The sequence below is a fragment of the Diadema antillarum genome, unplaced genomic scaffold, assembly GCF_040938485.1.
Source record: "Diadema antillarum isolate AM-2024a unplaced genomic scaffold, OU_Dant_1.0 seq00001474_RagTag, whole genome shotgun sequence".
In the NCBI taxonomy this organism is placed as follows: Eukaryota; Metazoa; Echinodermata; class Echinoidea; order Diadematoida; family Diadematidae; genus Diadema; species Diadema antillarum.
In genome coordinates, this window is record NW_027272213.1 from 243,495 (window position 1) to 266,018 (window position 22,524).

A 22,524-nucleotide genomic window follows, 5' to 3' on the forward strand; every position below is an offset into this window, starting at 1 on the left:
TATATATATATATATATTTGTTGGTGTGTGTGTGTGCAGTCCTTTTTCTATTTGCAATTCAGATTATGCATGTCTTCATGTTATAGATCAATTTACCAACATATTCAAATTTATGGATGTTTCTGTGGTTTTGACGTAGGAACGAGTTTTTCTAAATACACTTTTCGGTACACCTGAAATCCAGTTTATATACATTAATTGTTGCTGCGTTTAGCAGTCTCGAGCAAACCTTCAAGTAGGACAACTGTCATTTAGGCATGTACATGTATAGAATTTGAATATGTCAGTAAACCTGTTAATAATTGACTCCTTTGTCAGTATTGCAATCATAGAAACCGCTAATTATTGCGTGAAACATTTGGTTATTAGTTCTTCATTGATTATATTTTGAGAAGAATATTTTGTACCCCAAGCATTTTTTTTACTATTGTCTTTAGTTGAACTTGTGTTCCTCATCCTGTTTTGCCTACATACAATCAACAAGCTTGCTTTTTGCTGGACATTATGTATCATCATATTTTGTTATACTTTAGGTATTTTCCATCGAAAAATACAAAAATGAAATTGAAATTAGAATTGAAAAAATATGTTGTTTTTTTTTTATCCATGGCTGGTTATTGTTGGATGAATTAGGTGATATTTCTATTGCAGCAGTACAAGTTCTTCCGTCCAGAAAACATAAGCCATCAGATGCACGCAAGTTTTGAGATCATATTTTTTTTTCAAGTGCGTGGTGTCTAATCAGTATGTTTGGGGTGTTTTCCAGACACTGTGCCTTTGGTTTCTGTAGATGAGAGACAGACATGTACGCTGATGTTCTGATATGCGATGTTCCTATACGTTGCTAAAAATACAATATGGACAACATAATTTTGAAAAGAAAAAAATATCAAAAATATAAAATGTCAAGTCAGAAAGAAAGATGAATGTCATGTTTTTGTTGAAAGATAGAAATATACTTGAATTTGCATTCTAGTGAAAAGCACAAAAAATATCTGTTAGAATTTGGCCACGTGTGAACCTAAGGTTTGAGCCATCCGGAACATACATGTTGTGCCTTTTATAACGTTCTGACATTGACTAGCTTCATAATAACTGATCATCAAATGGTCTGTAGATTGTACCTAGCATTGTAGGTTTGTGAGTTTTATTCAGAATAATCACAGCGAAAGAATATGATCTCTAGATCTCTAGAAGATCAAAATATAAACAAATGTTATAAGAATATTAACTATACAAACATTAATACACTAGTACATTCATGTAACCACAACATATAGATTATAACCGCAATTCTGCCGTAATCTCGGTGTACTCATGAACAGAGCTGTTCCTGTATCTTACTTTGAAATGTGTTTATACCAGGAAACACAGTGTAGGCCTAATGAGCGAAAATACCGACACATAGAATTCTAGAATATCTGAACATACAGTGCTTATCATTTATGGCACTGGTTACTCTTGAATGTTTTTGAGTCAAAGAATCTCTTTTATTTTGCTTTGCTTTTCCCTCTTCTCACAGCAGTGAGCTAGTCTATAGTCCACGAACGTTATCTATTTTAACGTATGACGAAATGGAAGACATGGAAGTAGTAAGTAGTCTTACAGGTACTAACTCTTATCGCTGCTAATGTTGTAATCCTGAACGCAATTTCAACATTCTGTGCAGAAGAAACCAAACATCTACAAGACTTCATTTTCAGTACAAGTAAAAATTGAGGAAATAGAAGATCTTTTTTTTCCATTCGTGAGGAACTACAAGAAGATTTTTTTCATTCGTACAGGTTTTGTGACGAAGACAAGTCATCTAAGCACTGATGAATTCTTAGACGTCGACAGCCCTGAAGATTGCTGCAAAGCCGCTCTCGGTCACGCTGCCGTCCGTCCTGAGAGTCACTATCATTTTGTTGTCAATAGAGACCAGAGGACCTGTAGGATATTCAATTCCACACATTCTGCAATGCAAAGAGAAGAAACACATCATTTATGAGACGGAAAATTACAGAAGCTTGACAAATTAATACGGCTGTAACAGAGACGATATTCAAGGCCTCCTGACTTCTGGAAAATCGATGGACGAGACTGCAGCCGCAATAACTAGTAAAATAATTGATTGCGACAGTTGCAATTAAGTTTCTGGTCAGGAGAGGATATTAGACACAAACAGGTCACGTGACCGAACCTTCGTTTTCTTGGCGAGCCCACAAAATAACGAAGTGATCAATGATCTGATTCGAGGACTTGTCATAAAAACCCTAGATTAAGTAGTTTTATATCAGGAAGCTGTACCAGAAGAGGTCGTGAGGACGAAATAACATTGATTGACCTGATATCACGCAGGTTGGCTGTGATCCCATAAACCATAATCATGTTACAGAATTAAACGTACGTGTCCACGATGAAAGAAATTATGTGTCATTAATACTGCAGTTTAAAGCCATCATGGAGCTTCCGGACAAGAATGCAGATGATTAAATATGGGACTTGTTTACGAGAGAAGCAAAATGAATAGTTGTCCAGGTTTGTTCCAAATTCGATCCTCCCCTTTTATATCGGAATTTTCGCATCCCCCAGTGATATCGGTTACTTCTCAACTTATTTTTTTAAGTATTGGGAAGTTTATATGTCATCTTTGAAGGTTTTAATGACGATAGAATATTGGGTGATGACGGGTTTCGCTGCTCACCATGTATTATTTCTTGGATGTGAGTGTGGTCCTGAGAAGGGGAGCGTGGAGGGCGGTAACAACATACATACCATCACGGTCAGACTTTAAAAAAAAAAATTCGCTATCACACTCACATCAAGAAAGAATACATTGTAAACCATGACACCCTCCATTCAAGTGTCTTTGAATGTCGTGCTATTACGTAATACGTCACACTAAGTGAAAGGAAATAGAACCACGCTGGATTTATTCTCTGAAAAAAACAGAGATATCAATCTCTGTCAATATTCATTGCCAAACGCATGCCATCCTGACGTCACTGTTAAATCAGATTTGGCGAATTCAGTTGTCAAAATAAATCAATGAGCACATTTAATTACTATGTTGATTATTGCAATCACCGGCGGCAAAATGAAAAGTGGAGTATAATCATAAAGAAATGTCTTACTTCATAGGCACCCGCACTCCTTCTCCCAGATTAATTTCTAGCCAGTCCCAGCTGCATCTGGCGTTTCCCTCCAAATCAAACTCGTGGAAGGTGAGTGCGACATGGCGACCAGCGTCGACCTCGATGGTGTAGACGCACTGCAAGCCGTTGTCGTAGTTGTTTGGGTAATTTGGAGAGGCAATCGTCCCACTATTCCCTAAGAAATCTCCTCCACAAGTGCCGACGAATTCTCCAGGACCCGTGGTCATGCTTGGGAGTGTGGTTGGAGGTTCAGGATTATTGATGACATAGGTAGCCTTGAAGCCACGCCTTGTCACGCTGTAGTCTGATGTGAATGCCACCAGTAGCTGGTTCCCGGTCGACATCTGCTCCCCAGGTACGGTGGTGCCGCAAAACTTCAGGCCCGGCAAACTGACATCTCCCGTACGGACCTCTACGGAGTCATAGTTGCAAGTAGAGTGGGACTCGATGTCCATGTCGACGAAGGTGAGTGTGATCGTAGAACCTGGAGCTCCCTAGAAAGGTCAATGTGGCGATGACAGTACGTGAAACTTTCATGTTCATTCATCCACTCATTGACAAGGGATTGATATAATTATGTAACCTATACCATTCAATGAAATGTTGTTGAACGAACCTACTTCAAGGCATTGTCTTCGTTTCAATGAGCACAAGTTATTTCACTCGATCTTCACGTGTAAAGGAAGAATCAGGAGACAGCCATTTGTTTGTTTTTATATGAACGTAAATAGTATGGCTACTCCATTCAGGATAAGAACATTAAAGAAAGAACGTTTGTTTTGCAATCGTATATGCTTATTTCATTCAATGCATGTGGGAACAAGTTGGAAAAATAGACGAATGCAATATAAGTCAGTTTTTGTATAATGCCAAGAAGAATGTCAAGCAAGAATGTCACGTGACATGGTGGTTATATTTACGAGGTCAATATGGCGCCAAATTAAGTGTAGGCCTACTAACATTTAAACAATCATAGTTTTCAAGTGCCTTCGAACTTTCATCAGTTTCCATTCCCCGGAAGATGTTTACATGTAGATTTACCAAAATAAACGATGTGTCTTATTCCAGAATCTTGCATACAGTTTCAGTAATCTTTATTCCTCCATTAGTCTTGTTTGAAAGAACTCAGTTTAACAAATCAATAGAAATCACCTGAAAATGTGAACAGGAATACTCATAAGAAATAATACAAGTAGGTCAAGGAAACCGTTATCGATAGGCAATGCGCTTGCCTTGAGTAACGGCCTCTGGACAATATGAATTGTTACTATTTTTATCTTATTTTCAACTTGAGAAAGCCCACAGAATAAATAAAAATATTTGTTTTGAGTATTTTCGATGTAATTTGACCTAGGAGGACAAAACAAGATGAATATAACGGGCCAGAAAAAGAATTTTGGGACAAGAATTAGGGGATACCTGAATAGGAAAACTTGAGAGAAGAGGAAAAAAGCGATAGCATATAGGCCTACCGTTTTCAGGAGTTGGGAGCTTTATACACTAAAACAAGCCCTGCTAATGTTTACTTAAACACTTACTTTTTAAGAATGAGACTTTACAGCGAATCAATGATATTAGTTGGGGCGGGGGTAAACTGATCAATTAGCATAATTTCTCGTTCGAGTGATACGTTGTAAGTTGTTGTTTTTTTAATAAGAATGATTGAAAACATGGTAGAGAAGAACTGCGGCTAAGATCGTCAGTCAATGAGTTCCATACATTCTCCATCAACCCAAGAAGATAATCATTTTTTTTCTTATTTTCACAAAGACTAACGGGTGGGGAAAGGGGTCAGGAGATAAGAATGGCTTTATTTCAATCAATTTCAGTATGGTTGACTATCGTGCTCGCAGTGGCTGAATACTCACCTCAATAAGCCATGTGCAGTCTTCGTGGTTGCCGTAGTTACTTGGATAGCTTGGTGATGTGATTTCACCATCTTCATCCGTCAGCATATAGACGCACCCTTGGGGAGGTGGTGGTCCGGTAGGACCGTCCTCACACAGGATTCCGGTGTGTCCTGGAGGACACACGCAGTCACAGTCGGGACCCTGGTAGCCGCCATTTTGGCAGGCCAGATTATTGCTACAGCCGTCGTTGCAGTTGTAGATGAGATTGGCAAGTTTGATATCAGCAAAGCTGAGGCCCTCTCGGTTTCCAAGTTGATTCATCAGCAGAGGGTCGATGGTGGTGATGGTTGGTTGACCGTTGGAGGAGAATGCCTATACAACAAACAATCAAAATAAAGAACAAAATATTAATCATTTTACAAAACCATCAAGGAATTTGCTGCAGAGATTATTGTTTCGAGGTCATTGAATTTTGAAAACCTTACAGCACTGACATGTTGGAGACATAAAACTGCCTGTGTCCGGTTTAAATTACTTAATCTGTTGAAAATAATTTCTTTATTCCAGACATTATTTACAGAAGTTTACGATATTGAGAACACAAGGCAACTTAAATCTTGTAAAAATATGTTGGTATTCAGATTCAAGACTCACATACAAACTTATTCTCTCAAAACAAAATTATGTGCAGTTGATACAAACAATGAAAAAAGAAATATGGGCCAATAGTATAATGATTGTTGAGAAAAAGACGCATATGCGTCGCCAATCCACAGCAATGTGGTTTCTGACACTTGATAAATATTAATATCAGATGCCCTTTGTCAAATGAATAGTGATAAATAATGATAATAATTTTTTTATAGACTTTTATGTTACTAAATTCAGAGAAAGCGGAGAATAAACAGATGTAGATAGCATTGCTTTTGCATATTTGCTATAATATTTGTGTCACACACGCAAGCACACACACACACACACACACATACACACAAGTAACGATGTACACCTCTCTTCGTGTCACTTTTTTCTCAATCCCTCACTCCATCTCTCTCATCATGCGCAATGTTTGCAAACTTACTGTGTTTATTCATAATTATATATCAAATAATTTGGATGAAGACATATACGTTCTAATAATTATGTGTTTATGGGTTTCAACATATCTCTCTATATACATTTTAACAAATAAAGACAGAATAAACTGACCAGAAAGAATATAAATTATTAGTGGAAAAGTGAGCAAAGAAAATGGGATTCCATCGGGAATCCCGATGGAATCCCATTTTCTTTGCTCACTTTTCCACTAATAATTTATATACATTTTAATATGATATGCTTGTATATTTGGATGGAGTAGGACATATTACTTTTTGCGCATAAAAAAATCAAAAGAAACCAAGTCTGACTTACACCAGAACTGTAGTGCATAACTGATCCAACGTCGTACGGAACATTTTCCGTGGTTACATCGTTCCAACTATATTTCTGAAAGTTGCCTTCGAATCCCGACTGGATGTTTTCGAAATGGACCGTGACGTAATCGTCCCTATCTGGTCGAGACTGCTCGTGATGGAAACCCATGGCGTGGCCGATCTCGTGGGCGACGATGCCGAGCTATTTGTTAACATAATACAAAGAAGAGATATTAAGCCTTCTCATTTCACACTGGATCAGCTGTAAATAAACAAATTGATTAAAAGCGTCCTTCAAATTGGGTGCGCGCCAATTCTCAAAGATGCCCCCTCATTTTTCTTATAGAAAAAAAAACACGGTAAATGAAGTATGACATTCTTAATGAGACGTGTCAAACGAAAGTTTATAAATGCCAAATTCACCTTAGTGAACATGTGAATCTAATAATTGCAGCAATGTCAGTATAACACATCGGTGAAGGTTTAGATCCAACTATCCATTCAAAAGTTATGGATTTTGAAAGTTTCACTCACGTGGTCTACTAATATCAAGTATTTTTTTCTCTCTGAAGAACGCAAATCATGGGTACTTACGTATGCACACCCATTACCGATGGACACATCTTGGGAAGACGAAAATACTCTTCCAACGTAAGACCAGCATCCACCGCCCTTGATAAAGTTCAGGTAGGTTCCATGACCCAGTTGGTTGGCGTGCTGTGAGGTTCTTGGTTCGAATCTCAAACAGGTGTGCTGTTCCCAGTGGTCCATTGCAGAGCGGATCACATTGGTGTCACCGCCTGAAACAAAATCAGTTGATGTCCCAAGCTCGTAATTCTAAAATGCCTCTTTGCATATCACTGTTTTCTAAATAAAAAAATTAAAGCGATTATAAGCCAGTTTGTAATTAGCTCATGTGCACGTTGGTACAAATGACCTTTCTATTTTCTTGGTTGGTTAGGCACTTCACTCATATTCAAAGCAACATAATGCGTACCGGTAAGTTTGCCTGGCGTAACAATTTATGGAATTCGTGTTCAACAAAAAATGATCATGCATAGCGAGACCAGGGCCTTGTTGCATAAAACCCTTACCGCTGGACTTACCGCTCCTTTCTAGCGGTAAGTCTTCAAATTAGCGGTAAATTTTACAATCCTTGATGCTGATTGGCTGTGACGCTTAATTTTGATGGTAGTTACCATTGAAATTCAACGGTAAGTTTTATGCAACGGGCCACAGGTGACCAGAATGGTCCGTCAAACAACCCTGGGGGAAGCATCCATTTCTTTGTTTTGTATTGAAATCAATGCATTGAAACATGTTTATATTCGTATTGCCAAATACCAGGTTTGCAGTCAGGTGGATGCAACGGCAAGTATCATGTACAAGGATTGCATAAATAATCACTATATGACACATGCTTATCTCCGTGAATTTAAAAACCATCATGCGTTTTGGTACCTATAACCTTTTACTGCTCATGCGCAAAGTAGAACTACGAACTGGCTTATTGTGAGGGATCTCTGAATATGTATAATGTCGATTCAATCTCAATCGCCTTTATGTGAGACACCTCAAAGTGGCATCATTTGCTCTCATAGAACATAATATGCAGTTCTTATTTAAATGGTGTTCAGTGAAAAACTTCACCAAAGTTCTGGTCAGCTTTGATGGAAGCAAATTAAAGACCGGGTGAAATGAATTTCAAGTGTTTTTAATTTCGCGGAATCCAGGACATTAACAGCGGGAACAACCCTCGAAGCAGGCAGGGCAGTAGAATACATGGAAAGCGATGACGTGATTACCTCTTCTAATTCTAAAGTTATTCATTTTATCCGAGTTTGATGAAACATATTCTGCTATGATTCTTCATTAGCGTCAGCTTGATATAGGTTTGTGTTTCATTATCTGCTTTGAATCATAATTATGCGACTTCTGATGAAAAAAAAAGTGGGTAGTGATGCAGTCATAACCCATACGTCTGTACGTGCCGTCTTGATACACGAACAGTTATGTTTCTTGGTAGAAATACAATGCCGATTTCAATGTTGGAGTGCATTATTGTGGACAAAGAAAAAAATGTTCTTTCACCAATCTTATAATACTTTGTAAAATGGCGTATTTTCGCCCGAGGATTTTTTTTTCTGCGCGCGGCCGGGTAAGATGTATTTCGCGTGTTTCTAATTGTGCAGAATCCAGTAACCACGGGAACAAAATAAAGATAGCATGCAAAATTTTATCGTGCTTTTATTTTCGCGCTAGCTTCCATGGTTGCGCGAAAGGCGCGAAAGTTTCCACACCTCGAAAAAATCCACTTTTACAGAGGGTAACAATATTTCGATAGAGATAGGTTAAAGGCCTTCATGCCGAATTAAATTATACACTTATTTGATCCTGACGAAATTACATTTACCGACCTGCAGGTGACGAATCCTACAGAGATATCTTAAAGGGGATGGCTAGTAACTGATACAGTGGGAATCAGTGGTAATGCTGGGGGATGATTGTTCCAATTTTTGTGGGATTCATTTAAGAGTACATTATGTATCTATTGTTGTGCGAAAATTATTTGCTTCAGAATGGTCTCATATTCAAGTTATGTGCAGTTTAATGTTTCCAGGTTAGCATGCCTGCACAGTGACGGGGCGATTGAAGTGCACATTATTTGAATATGAGACAATTCTTAAGCAAATAATTTTCACACAACAATAAATATATAATGTACTCTAAAATGAATCCCACAAGGATTGGAACAATCATCCCCCAGCATTCCCATTGATAAGTTACTAGCCAATCTCCTTTAAAGAGGGTCCGGAGTCTAAATTGCCCACGTTTTCTCTTCATTGTTGATATCGTACAGGTGTCAGAACTTACTAGATGAAGATGAGATGACGTAAGGCACGATGTTCTGAGTCCAGCGGGTCAGCGTATTCGATACTGCCTTCCTTTTCTCTCGGCCATACTTCTCCGTGAAGATAGCCTCTTCGATTTCTTGAGCCTGTTCTGGCGTTAGTATCATGTCTCCTTCGAACGAGCCAGGAGTGTTGTCTTCGTCCTTCGGTTCCTCATGCTGTTCAACCGGCTTCTCGAAGGATACGCTAAGAGACTTCTCAGAGGAAAAGCGTGACAGAGGGAGAGGGAGATATATAGAGATAAAAAGTTGGGGGAGAGAAAGGAGACAGGGCGATAGAGGGAGAGATAGAGGGGAGAGAGAGAAAGGGGGTATATATATAGTAATATATATATATATATATATATATATATATATATATATATATATATATAGAGAGAGAGAGAGAGAGAGAGAGAGAGAGAGAAGAGAGGAGAGGAGAGAGGGAGAGAGAGAGTGGGGTGGGAAGAGAGAACAGGTAAAAGGGAAGTGAAAATGTAGCCCAGAAAAAAAAAATCTGGATGCGCGGGATAAAATTTATCAGAGCACCATGTGCACTCATGTTTGTTTTTTTTTTTAAGGTGGAACATAATTTGGAGCTATAGCAGCTTCCACACTCGCGACTTGTTTGAGCTATTAACTAGTCCTCACTATAGTACGTGTGTTTTAATTAATACACGATGAACGTTGTTGACTTGTATGCCATAGTGAATCCATTTACAACATTTAGATGTTTGTCAATTCACATCACAATGCATTCTTCATTGAAATGATCTATATGGAGTATGTATATTGCATTGATAATTTATCTGGTGATTCTTCTACAAGAGAACATATCCGAAGAGGTATATAGGTCAAGTAGCTGTAAGCACACAAGTAAAAGAGCCAACAACGAAACACACATGTTTATGTACATAAAATTTCTCATACTACAACATAACACCAACTATAAACAATAGCAACGATATGACAGGGAATGAACAATATATGGAAGTCAGATTCAAGCAAATTGAACTATTTCTACTTGTTGATAACACCAATAGAAATTGGAGAGCATGTAAACAACGCCGTTGATTCAATTTTTAAGGCGTAGGGGATTCCACGGCTTTTAAGACACTTAACAGGTTGAGAGAGAAAATTAAGAAATGATTAGGGGTGTCTGACAAGTTTAATTTCATCTTATCATTCCAGAGGGATAAAATCAATTTAAGGGCTTGTAGTTACGTGTGGTGAAAGTCCCTTCAGCATATTACAAAAAAAAAAACAAGTGGGAGAGAAAATGCAAAAATATGCACATACACACACAAACAAAATGTATGACACGTATAGTGAAAATTGCTATTTTCCTTTTTTGTTTGTTTGTTGAAATCGATCTGTAGAAATCATTAAAACATTTTACAGGCATTTGAAACGCTACTAGAGTCTTCAGTGTGAAGTGTCTCTTGGCGTTGGTCATAGTGGCGTTGCATGTGACGTAAATTTTCGTCCATGTGCAGTCACTGATAATTAGGACTTTGACAGTCTCTAATGCTGCCGATTATTGCTTTCTTTCAAATGTACGTTTTCTGGTCTTGGACATTACCTTTGCCAACTTTCTAGTGTCAACACGAAGGGTTTCATAAAACTCAACGGAAATTGTAATTTTCTACTCTGGGAATGCTTGAAGATAATTATGTGTCGTTTTGATGATATTTCTGCATGATTGCAGACTAATTTTCGGAATCATATATGATACAATATCATACTCACAGGTAAAGCAAACATTCAAAACCAAAGCATGCGGAAATAAAGACAGCCGTGCTAATCAGGTCGGAGGGAGATGGAGGGTAATATCAATAAAAGCAAAACAACGAAATAAAACTCGAGCAAATAGTGTGACAGTTTTTTTTTAATAACAGTGTATTGTTAGTATTAATGATGATGATAATAAAAACAACAAGAAAAATATTATTATTACAACTATCATAGTATTATTATTATCATTATTATTAGCATTATTACTATAATTATTATTATCATTATTATTATCATAGTTATAGTTATTACATTGGCACAGCGTACATACCACTGGTTTGTCTTCAAGGAGCTTCAAGTCGCGGGCAATCTTGTCCAGTAAGTCGTTAGCAGCAGGTGCACAAAGTAGGCCGGGAACGAACAGGGCTAGCAACAACGATGACACCACTGAAACCGTCATGCTGCTGATAGTACTTTAAACACTTGCGAGTTTTTGGAGTTTTTCCGTTGGTGAAGAATACCTCTTGATGATGTCTACTGACTTTGAAGTTAACGTAGCCGTCTTCGATGGCGAGTCTGAAGCTACGTTGTACAAACTGCCATATTTATATCTTCGAGCCAGCAAGGAGAAACCATAAAAGCAACCTTAACCCGACCAAGTTAAGATGAAGAACACAATTGACAATCTTCTTTTAATAATCTTCTCTTCTTTTTGTTGGTTAGTTTGGTTGTTTGTTGTTTTAGTCATGTTGAATCCAAGTGGATAAGCGTTTAAGACCTGCTCGTAGTTTAATCCAATGAGAACAGCTCTTGGGTATTAGACAAGAAATCTTCGGGGTTGACAATGTAAGAATAAAAGAAGTGAAAAATCACTTCATCAGACTTTATCTCTCTTACAAGAAAGGCTCCACCCTTTCAAACGGTATATGATTCGAGGAAAGTAGGTAATTGTTGGTAAGTTGTTAAGCACCTTACGAGTAACCTTTGTTTCTTCTGGTCTGAGCGGAGACATTTACGTGGCTAGTTAATTACAGTTCTATATAGAACGTACAAGGTTAGGTCATTTGTGAAGCGTTCGAGCGTCAAGAATCACTGCCCTATAATACAAAAGAAAGACACTCTTAACCATGTCTTACTACCTACGCCTTGTATTCAGAAATTCAATATGAGGTGCTTTCTCTACGTGAGATTTTGACGCTATTATCGCCTCAGACATTAAAGACTGAAAGGGTTCGTTTCTTCTCACAAGAAGAGTATTTCCCAACCTGAAACTAATTAGATTACTGATTGATATTTTTTTCGCCCACTAGTACTCAATCTCGGATGCACGAATCTGTATGAGCGTCTGGGAGTAGACTGCTCATTTAGATTTGCTTGAGCACTATACTTGTAAATAAATAATAACGATATAATAAATCAGTATTGTTCAGCGAAGAATCTATGTGTCTTAATTGCCCCTTATCTTGCGCTGTAAGAGCTCCTCAAATGCTATTTTTCCTAGTAATCTATCAATTTGTGAAATATTTTAAATAAACATTAGGTTAATAGAAAAAAATAGACATATAAGTCTATATATTGTGCTAATTTTCTTCAGCAGAATAAATTGATAAGAAAATAACTACTATAAAAGAAATCCTACAGAATTTTTGATATGGGGAAACAATTTCATTCAGGAGGTGTTGTGAATAGTCTGACAAACCTAACGGAGAGAGGTTTATTACCAGATATATTCACCAGCAGTTAAAGAATTTGTCTAGAGGGCAATTTCGACTCACAGGGGCTCCATAGTAGGCCTATATCCATAGGTCTAACCCTTACAAGACCACTTTGCATATCAAATTACAGCAAAATAAATGTATTACTACATTGACATCTGGATTTTAATCGATCAAAGATACTGTGATAAATCATGATATAATCAAATATACTATTTGCACTATCTCTTTTATTCATTTATTATTTTCAACTATGCAAGACAGGAAATATGAATAACTCCCTGTTAAAGAAAAAGCTTCGAGTTTTGATCTGATGGCTTCTATAATGACTGAGATTTTCTGATATCCAGTGGTGATCTTACCTAGAGGCTGCCAAAGAAAAAAAAAGTCACCTGATTTTACTGTGTTTTACGGGGAATCTGCAATACGAAGATAATATAACCATTGGTTCGGGGTTCATTTATTCCATTATTGTATTAAAAAGGAGTTAAACCACTTAATGTTTTGTAGACTATGAGTCATCAGTATCTTAAATTCAACTCCTTGGCGAATGGGCAACCAGGTTTTGATTCTCCAGAAGTGGTGTGACATGGCCGAATCTTGGGAGGTTAGAAATAAATCTTGCATATTATGTGTTTTGATCCCGTGGCAACTTCACAATCTGCGTGTCCGATAATCCAAACAATAAATCATTACACCACTCTAGTTTACGAAACTATGATGCATCCATGAATAACAGTTTTCATATTGTTTTAATCGACACATTTACGAATGCGTCTCGGGTTACAGATCTACGATATGCCAAATTGCACTCGTAATTTGTGATTTCATATTCAGGCGAGTATCAACGAACACTCCAAATCATTATTTGATGGCATTATCAATGTGACCTACTAATAAAACATTCGATTTAGATTAAGAAATATGATATCAATGACCAACAGGAAGGGTTGTTTTCTTGTCATTGAACATCAATTGTTCCGTAACAGACATTTTCAAATGTACTTAACGCATGTACGATGTAATTATGATGGAATTACAAATACAATACTATTTGTCAAAAATGTAAGGAGCTCTGTTAGCTTGTGTCTTTGTGAAATTTGAAATACTTTTCAAGTAGGCATATTATTGTGAGGAACAGTTTTGCAGAAAGAAGACGAAAATATCGTTTTGGATACAATGCTTAAATAACAAATGAGTGCTGTCATGTCTGACTGTATATCCAAGGATCACATTGTAGTCCCACTTATCGTTAAGTGCAAAAAAAAAGAAAAAAAATGACAGTGTGTGGTAGTGCTTACGAACGTTTTCACCACCATGCCGCGTCAAAAATATGTAGCTTGAAGGTGAAAGGGCTATAGAATCTTTTACATCTTCCACATCTTCTACATCTTCCAAAGAGTAGTTTGATTCTGCGGTGCCATATATGGATGGAGAAGCCGATGTTTGTTATTTCAAAGGTTCGTTAAGCTGAAAATGAAAAAGGATTCATTAATCCGAAAGTTTGAGGCGTTATTCGGATCAGAGTTCGTTATTCCAAAGGTTCGTTAATCCGACAATGAAATATGATAGGGTTTCGTTCGAAAATAAAAATAAGATGCGTATATACTAACGAACCCTTCGGAATAACGAACCTTTCTTTTATTTTAGATTAGCGAACCTTCGGGACAACGATTCTTCGCAAATATATAGTACACAACATCCGGCAGAAACTTTTCAAAAGGTAAAATACTAAATAAATCTAAATGAAATAGAGAAAATCAGTCAGGAAACGGAGCGATCGTATAATACAAATGTGATGAGTGAAACATAATCATGATGCAATGAAACATCTTCCGTCAGTGTATCTACGTGTGATTATCTACGTAACGCTTCAAATGACATGGACAGAGTTATCGATCTTTCAATCTTGTTCCACATTATATAGTGACTCCATTCTGCGTACCTACTACGATTGCAGTGATTTATAATTGGATTTGGGTTTAGCTTCAGCTGATAATAGCCAGATCATGTATAGTAACTTGTGTCAGGAGGAATAAAGAGTTCACTGATCCACGGAAGACCAGTAGTCTGCCTGTCAGCTCGGAAAGGAGAATGAGTTAATTGTTTGGACCTGCGAACATTTAACAATAAGGGTGTAGAGTGTCCACAGGTCGTTTGTAGAGAACATAGAATTAACCTGGAAAACATTTCTTACAGAACAATTTTGGATAAAAAGCAATATATCACAGTAATGCTTTCCTGTTTTCCCCCAGACTATGTTACAATCATCAAAATGAGACTGTATTATAGATTTATGTAATAACAACAAAGCACGGAAATCAAACATATCATGTCTCTCTCTACAAAAGATATTGACGCCTTTCATTTCATTTCATTTCATTTATTTCATTTCATTTCATTTCATTTATTTCATTTCATTTCATTTCATTTTGTTTATTTCCATTTTCATAATTGGTTTAAAATTTTTTGCATAAAAAAAATAAAAACTGTGTGTGAATAAGAAGAAACGTGAACTTATATTTCTTGATATAAACACCATCTCGTCCGAAGAAACTTGAACTAAATACCAAATACCAGGATTATGTAAGTAATCAAAGTAAGCGTTCCATTGCAGATTCTCATCTATCACTGCATGCTCCCAGATATTTACATGCTACTCTCTGAATTACATAATTGTCAATAAGTACGTTCACAATCCTGGTATTTGGTTCAACTTTCTTCAGACGAGATATGGTGTTTATACCGATACATATAAGTTCACATTTCTTCTTATTCACAAACATCCGATAACCAGTGCGATACCGAAGCAAAGTCTTCCTTTAACCGTTTAACAATGTTACAGGGTTTCTTTGCAGAACAAAATAAACATGTGTCATCTGCGTAAAATGACAAGACACTATGTTTAGCAACAGAATGCAATTCATTCACATATAGAGAAAAGATTGCAGGTCAAATCAAGGATCCCTGTCGTACACCAACATCTCATACTTTGCTTATCTGAAACAAAACCACTCACACATGTACATCGTGTCCGGGTCGAAAGGTTATTTCAAAATCGTACAGTATTTTCATTAGAATCATATATTTTTAGCTTTTGAGTCAATATACAGTGATTTACAGCGTCAAAAGCCTTTTTAAAATCAATCATTACTACCTCAACAATATTTCCAGAGGCAATACCATCAGACCAGTACTCTGTTACATTAGCAATGCATCTTTGGAGGTGGAGTGCTTCGGATGAAAGCCAAACTGTTTATCTGTCTGTCTGTAAGATTGTGGTTTTCAATCAGAGAAGTCTGTAGTTGGTCATAAGCAACTTTCTCTACGGTCTTAGCAAAAAACAGGGTAACAGAAATAGGTCTATGATTGCAGATATCATCTCTGCTGCCTCCCTTGTAAGCAGGTGTAACACGAGCCTCCTTCCATTCATCAGGTATTGTGCCCTTGTGTATTGATTGTTTTATTAAGTTGGCGGGGCTGCAGCTGTCAAGGATGCAACTAGTTCAGAAGTTTGACGGGTATGTTGACCCGTGGCTAGATCATAGGTAGTCACTTTAACAAATCGCACACGTTCTTGTATAGCTTTAAATGTTTTGAGGGGGAATGTGGTCATGGTGGTGTAGCCTTTGCTGTAAAAAAAAATGCATTTATTTCATTGATTAAACGCTCAATTTTCACTCTCAATTTTCCCCTATGTCAACCAAATAGCGATTAAACAAATCAGCTAAATATCTACCACTAACACTTTTGTCATTAACATTGATTGAAGTGATTTGTGAGTCTGTTTTCTCTCCCGGTATCACATACCTCAAAGATTGCCAAATTTCTCTTGTACAATTTCCACCTGTTTCAATCTTAAGCGAGATTAACTAACTTGGCGTATTCTGAAAGTGACATTATTTCTAACCTTGTGATGTTCCACATCCGAAGACAGGTTCGCTCTTTTCAACTATCTTGTGAGCTTGTCCCTATTTTTATATCACAAATAATATAGCTCGAATGGCACTTGCCATCCACCGAGATCGTTGTTTATTCTCTCTCTCTCTCTGTTTAAATATAACATCATATATATATATATATATATATATATATATATATATATATGTATATATTACTATATAAATAATAAAGTCACAATAGAGGAATGTATCAAATGTCAATTGCCTTGATTTTATTTTCCGAATTTTCGGGGGCCTCCCCCTTCGTCAGGGATGAGAGTGCGAATGAATGTTCACAGTGATATTAATGATATATACATATATCATTCTGATTTCTTTATCAGTAATATCGAAATTCCTTTCTCCATCTTTTGTTCCTTAACTGTACATTTACTGTTGAAAATTTGTAACAAAATGCCCCCCACACACAAACACCCACATTGCAAGCGACAAATTTTCTACTGCGCAAGACAGAGCGATAATAACTCAGTACACATATCATGAATTATGGTAACATTCATGTAAAAAGACTTTAATTCATTTCAACTCGTTCCGTCACAGACGGACAATTTATCATGCACATCTTTGTCTTTGCTTACATAATATTGATATTCATTAATACATTACTGAAACTGATGCAGCTTTTCATCGTGTGGTCTCCTGCGTCTGATATTTGTGCTCTTCAGTCTCCGAAATTCTTTCTTCTATTCGAAGTCTACGCTGTCTCCTCTTGAACAATGTCAATTGACTTCGTCGTGTCTCCCTTCTAGATTGATGTATCACAATTTGCTCTTGAAGAGTGATCTGAAGAAAACTGTTCAACCTAGCCATTTTCATACCTCATCCCAAGCAAGAGGCAATGTCTTCAGACCCTGACGTCTCCAGCCACAGCACTTGGCTCGAAGGCTATGTAGTCACTTATCTCTGTCTGGTGCGGTTCAAAAGAGAAGAAGCATTCCCAATCCTCTTTCATGAGATTTAGATGAAAGGTCTGAAAGGGTATTGATTCGGATTTACGCCGTGGTGTTGAACAACAATAAACAATAAACACACGGGGGAAAGAACACCCATTCTTTGACTGGGCTCAGATGTGTCCGTATAAGTTATTGTACCCGTGCACAAATTTACAGATAACGGAGAGCTAGTAATGTAGTGTATCTTTAGCTATTTTTGTTTCCAGAATCGAGTGCCACATGTTATTTTGAAAATGGTAAATGAAGTGACGATTTATTATCCTTACCCTTCTGTTTTTGCAATTGTGAATACACGTGTATTTGATCAAACAGTAATTGCAAATACTATTTGTTGACTGATTATGATAACTGACTGGATATAACAATGAAGGAAAAAAAATCACATCTGCCAAATTCTACCAGAATTGGGTAGGATAAGGTAGTAATCTATGTGATATTCATACACTTGTAGGGTGGTGATCTATGAAAAAAATTAAGTATGTTCTTAAAACAACAGTTCGACTTTGTATTTGGTCTCAAACGTATTCGTCTTATTGGTCAAATGATGACAAGGCTTGGTTCCCCCCTTTACCGTTTTTCATTGGACCTTTATCCGTCAAACCTGCGCTATGTCTAGACCTGGGTATACTAATTAAGTCAAGACAAGGCTGCCGATCGTGAAGTGTCGGCCCTAAGCACTATAGGTCTCGGCTTAAATGAGGGCAATTGATTCTGTCTTCACGCGCAGTTTAACATATTATAAAAATAGCGATAGTACAAGGAGTCGTGTATCCTGATTTACCAATTAATCCAGTGCTGATCGAGCCGAAACACAATGAGGGCACAGATTTCATGAATGAATATACCACAACCACGCCCTGCGTCATCGTGCATTGAAGCGTGGTATCGCCAGGCGTTCTTATTCCTGTCCATATAAGGAGAATTCACTTCTTCTTCAGACTCGGTAAAAAAAGCACAGACCTCGCTGTAGTAGAACAAATACAATACGCACAACATCAAGTGTTATTTGTGATTTGTACTTTGAAGATGATATGAATATGAGACAATATAACATTATATCAGCACTTCCTATAGAAAACTTGCACATAAAAGGTCATAAACTTATTCTAAAACATTTTCGGTTTTTAAATTATATACGATATATCATAATTTATACTCTATGCCGGTAAAACATTGCAATAATGTTTATTTGGAACATTCAGTTACAAATTCTGAATTCAATTCAATCTATTTAGTTTACTTTCCAGTTAAGGAAATGTGTATGTATAAATGTATGCATGTCATTTACTATACAGTGTTGATTCTATGCTACAAATTATCTGATTGTAGTGACACACAGTATGTATCAATAGAGGTAGGCTAGATACGAGACACTATAGATCTTGTTTTTTATTTTTTTTTGTACAGTGTTTGCACACATGGCAAATGTACACACACATTTGTGTGGGCTTATCCATGAATCAAAAATGAATATTGTTTGTGATTTTATGATATTTGTTTTTTTTCCTTTAATTGTTATTTACTTTATGTCAGTAGAAATATTCCAGTTTTGTTTATTTGGAGCGTCCACTTACAAACAATGTTTGATTTAATTCAATTCGTATAATTCACTTTCCAATTCAGGAAATAGTTTTATATATGTATACGTATATATGTAATCATACATATATATATATATATATATATATATATATATATATATATATATAATTATGCATTCATTATAAAGCATTTATTCTGCTAGAATTATCTGATTGTAAAGACATACTTAGGTAGGCTGTACACGAGATACAAACACATCGTGTGGTTTTTTCCATGTTTTGTATGTATGGGTGTTTGTGTATACACGTGTGTATGGGGGAGGGGAGGGGCTTACTCATGCATGGAACTGAAAAATTGTTTGTGTTTTGATGGTATGTGCTTTTGTGCATTAACACAATGCGCATGTGTGTGGGTGTGATGCACGATTAAAAAGAATGCCCATGGACCAAAGAGCAGCCGAAATATTTTTTAAGTGAATCGAACTAAGAAATTAAAACACGTTGCAAAAATATAAACACACTGAGTGACTGAAAAGATGTTAGCTATTATGATCATCATTCCAATACTGTTACACCCCAACACACATCATTGATAAAGCCGATTGATTATCTATACATGATAGGTACACCATATATATTGACATATATATATATATATATATATATACTTTCACTATTTTGAAAATTGTACTTTTAGTTACCTTTACTTTCTTTTTCTGCTAGATTTGGAAATGTTCGATTAGGAGACACATAAAACGAAACATCCTCATATTATTGAATATATAATTCATTATTACAATTATACATACTACACAGATGCGCCGTTCTGATGCAAACTGAATTTGCTACAGAGACGAACATTATAACTCATCAGCTGGAATTTACAATCGTAGCATGCATTTAGACCATAAATAATGTTAAGTTTTATCGCCAGACACACACCGTTTACATTAACAAACACCAAGAATAATCAACTCACATTGGTGCAAAGAATGCCGCTCATCGTGTTATTTAAGCCCATAAATTTACTGTATTAGACCTTTGCGAATTTCGGCCAATATGCCCGGAGACACACAATATATCCCTGAACGTATTTGATATAGACGTCTAGAAAGCTAAAGTCTGTCACAGTCTCATCAAAGGTTGTTAGAAAAGCATGGGTCTTGGTCGATCAAAGTTTTATACGACCACTAAAAGATATGCGCTCTACGGCTCTAGGCCGAGGTTCCCTCTCGAAGTCTATGTCATTATTGTTGTATTTTCAAGTTGTTCCGATTGTCATTTTTTTTCCCGCTATAGTTCCTGTGCATTTCCTTTACTCTCAGGTAGAATAATTCCTCTTTCATGTTATGTGAGTTCCGTGCCTTTAATACATGTTATAAGCAAATTCTTCATGTGTTTTTGTTTGGTTTTATTTTGTTTTGTTTCGTTTTGTTTGTTTTTGTTTTGTTTTGTTTTTTTTGTTTTTTTACTTTAGAACACATAGTCTGTTAAAACGGCGAATGGGAAATACTCATTTTACATTATTACCATGGAACAACTCACACTCCACGACCGGAAACAGCAATGTAGTTGCGAGTTTGTTATTTGTTCGTTTCCTTCCAATCAACAGCTTTTCAGATACCATATTTTCTTCCGCGTCATTAACTAAGAACCTAATGAACACAGCGAATGTCCTACGTCACTGCGGCGACGGAGCACACCGCCAATGTGGTACAGAGCATTGTTCCAGTGACCAGTGACTTGGTAACCATGTAATTAGAAGGCAACCCATGGGTGCTCAATAGACAATGAAGGGGCCACGGTTCAACAGTTTCGTCTCACGCATTTGGCATTTGTAAATAGTTTTACTGATTACACCAAAGATGAAAGGAACTCTTAGAAAAGCACCACGCTTGTCTCGAACGTGACGTAAGGACTGTGATTAACGGCAGACGTACCCGAAGGATTTGGAGTCAAAGAAAAACATTAGTTTATTTATAGGTGTTGATGATGGAACTTTCATTGTTCTTTATGTAAGACCTTTCAATCAATACCATTGACCTCCTGTACGCCTATACGGGAGGGGGGCCTTAATTTATGCCTTAACATTATCGTTTTGCTGCTGGGCGTATCATACATTGCATCATACCCCCTATTATCATGCGTTAACATACACACATACATACATACACACACGGATTTCCGTCACTTACAGTACACACTCAGTCCTAGATGATGGACATTTCAAATATACAGAGTATGCCTGATTGTCCATGTTCACTGTGATATCAACGTCATTTCCGTAATTTTCGTCTCAGGACCCTTATGAAAGTCTTATCATTTCGCAGGGTATTTGTTAAATGAAAAAAACACAAAAAAACCTAAACGCAACATCATTCGTAGCTAGCTCCCCGGCAAGCTCGCCGCTCGCATGATACATGAAAATAAATGATAATGTAGGCAGTGTAGGCAGTGTATAAGCAGTGTAAATATGATATGCTTACTCCACTTACTGTGCATGAACATGATAGAATTGAATCATCATTCATCATTTTCAGCGTCAGTATATGCAAAAATGAGATTGTGAGCATAAGGACAGATGTAGAGGAACTTCAACCTTCAAGCTTGTCTTTTATTCACAGTTTTCTCGCCAAACAAAGACATTCAGAAAAAAAAAATGTAAATTCTTAGAAAGATTCTTTAAAAAAAAAAAGTAATATCACACTATCCACCTAACCACAAGGAAAGACTCGATTATTGTTGGACAAAAGCAACTTCCATTCTTTCCTAGTTCTCAAGATTGTTAGAACAATTTCCCTTCAGGCCTTTTAATATTAATTATTGAATAACAATTATACAAGAGAGAAAAATTCAAAATACTACATGCTGAAATGAGTCGTGGTACCCAATACCAAACGTAAAATGTAAGTGTTGATTCTCACACTTACTAGTTTAAGGTGCATCATAGTAACAGAGATTACAGTGGGATTATCAACCATAAAAAGCCGGATCCAGCCGTAGCAAGGCGATATACCATGAGGAACGTTCAAATTACCAAAACCCAGAATACATCTGGATATTTTGCCACCATAGGTCATGCGAAACAACTCGTTATGGTAATGGGACCCAAGACTCAGACCTACCAAACCTTAATTTGTATAAAACAACATTCTATAAATGTGGTACAACTAAACCCGACGGACGAAAATCTTTGTCTTCCCGCACAAAACTTTGGAAGGTATTCCTGCCAATGATTTTAGTCATGATTATTTTTTGTTCTTTTGCGATTGTTTGGATTATCTGCATGTTTGGCTGGATTCCCCTTGCTTTTGAAATGCACCCAGG

The 22,524-nt window shown here is 36.8% G+C and overlaps 1 protein-coding gene across 1 annotated transcript; it reads right to left on the reverse strand.

Annotated features, from left to right (window-relative positions):
• Window positions 1-1,825: 1,825 nt before the first annotated feature.
• LOC139709844 (protein SpAN-like) lies at window positions 1,826-9,469 on the reverse strand. Its single transcript, XM_071621805.1, has 6 exons — window positions 9,277-9,469; window positions 6,997-7,202; window positions 6,401-6,604; window positions 5,006-5,359; window positions 3,117-3,631; window positions 1,826-1,955 (listed from the first exon to the last, which is right to left on the reverse strand). Exons 1-6 carry the CDS (start codon window positions 9,419-9,421, stop codon window positions 1,826-1,828), a joined length of 1,554 nt encoding a protein of 517 aa, XP_071477906.1. The 5' UTR covers window positions 9,422-9,469.
• Between the last annotated feature and the right edge of the window lie 13,055 nt (window positions 9,470-22,524).

Bases quoted from the DNA above. Each gene is read 5' to 3' on its own strand.
- LOC139709844 (XM_071621805.1), bottom strand. From the start codon at position 9,421: ATGATACTAACGCCAGAACAGGCTCAAGAAATCGAAGAGGCTATCTTC. The intron at 7,203-9,276 runs GTAAGTTCTGAC...ATTTTGTTTCAG, and splicing joins CGTCATCTCATCTTCATCTA to GCGGTGACACCAATGTGATC. The intron at 5,360-6,400 runs GTAAGTCAGACT...TTTGTTGTATAG, and splicing joins TTATGCACTACAGTTCTGGT to GCATTCTCCTCCAACGGTCA.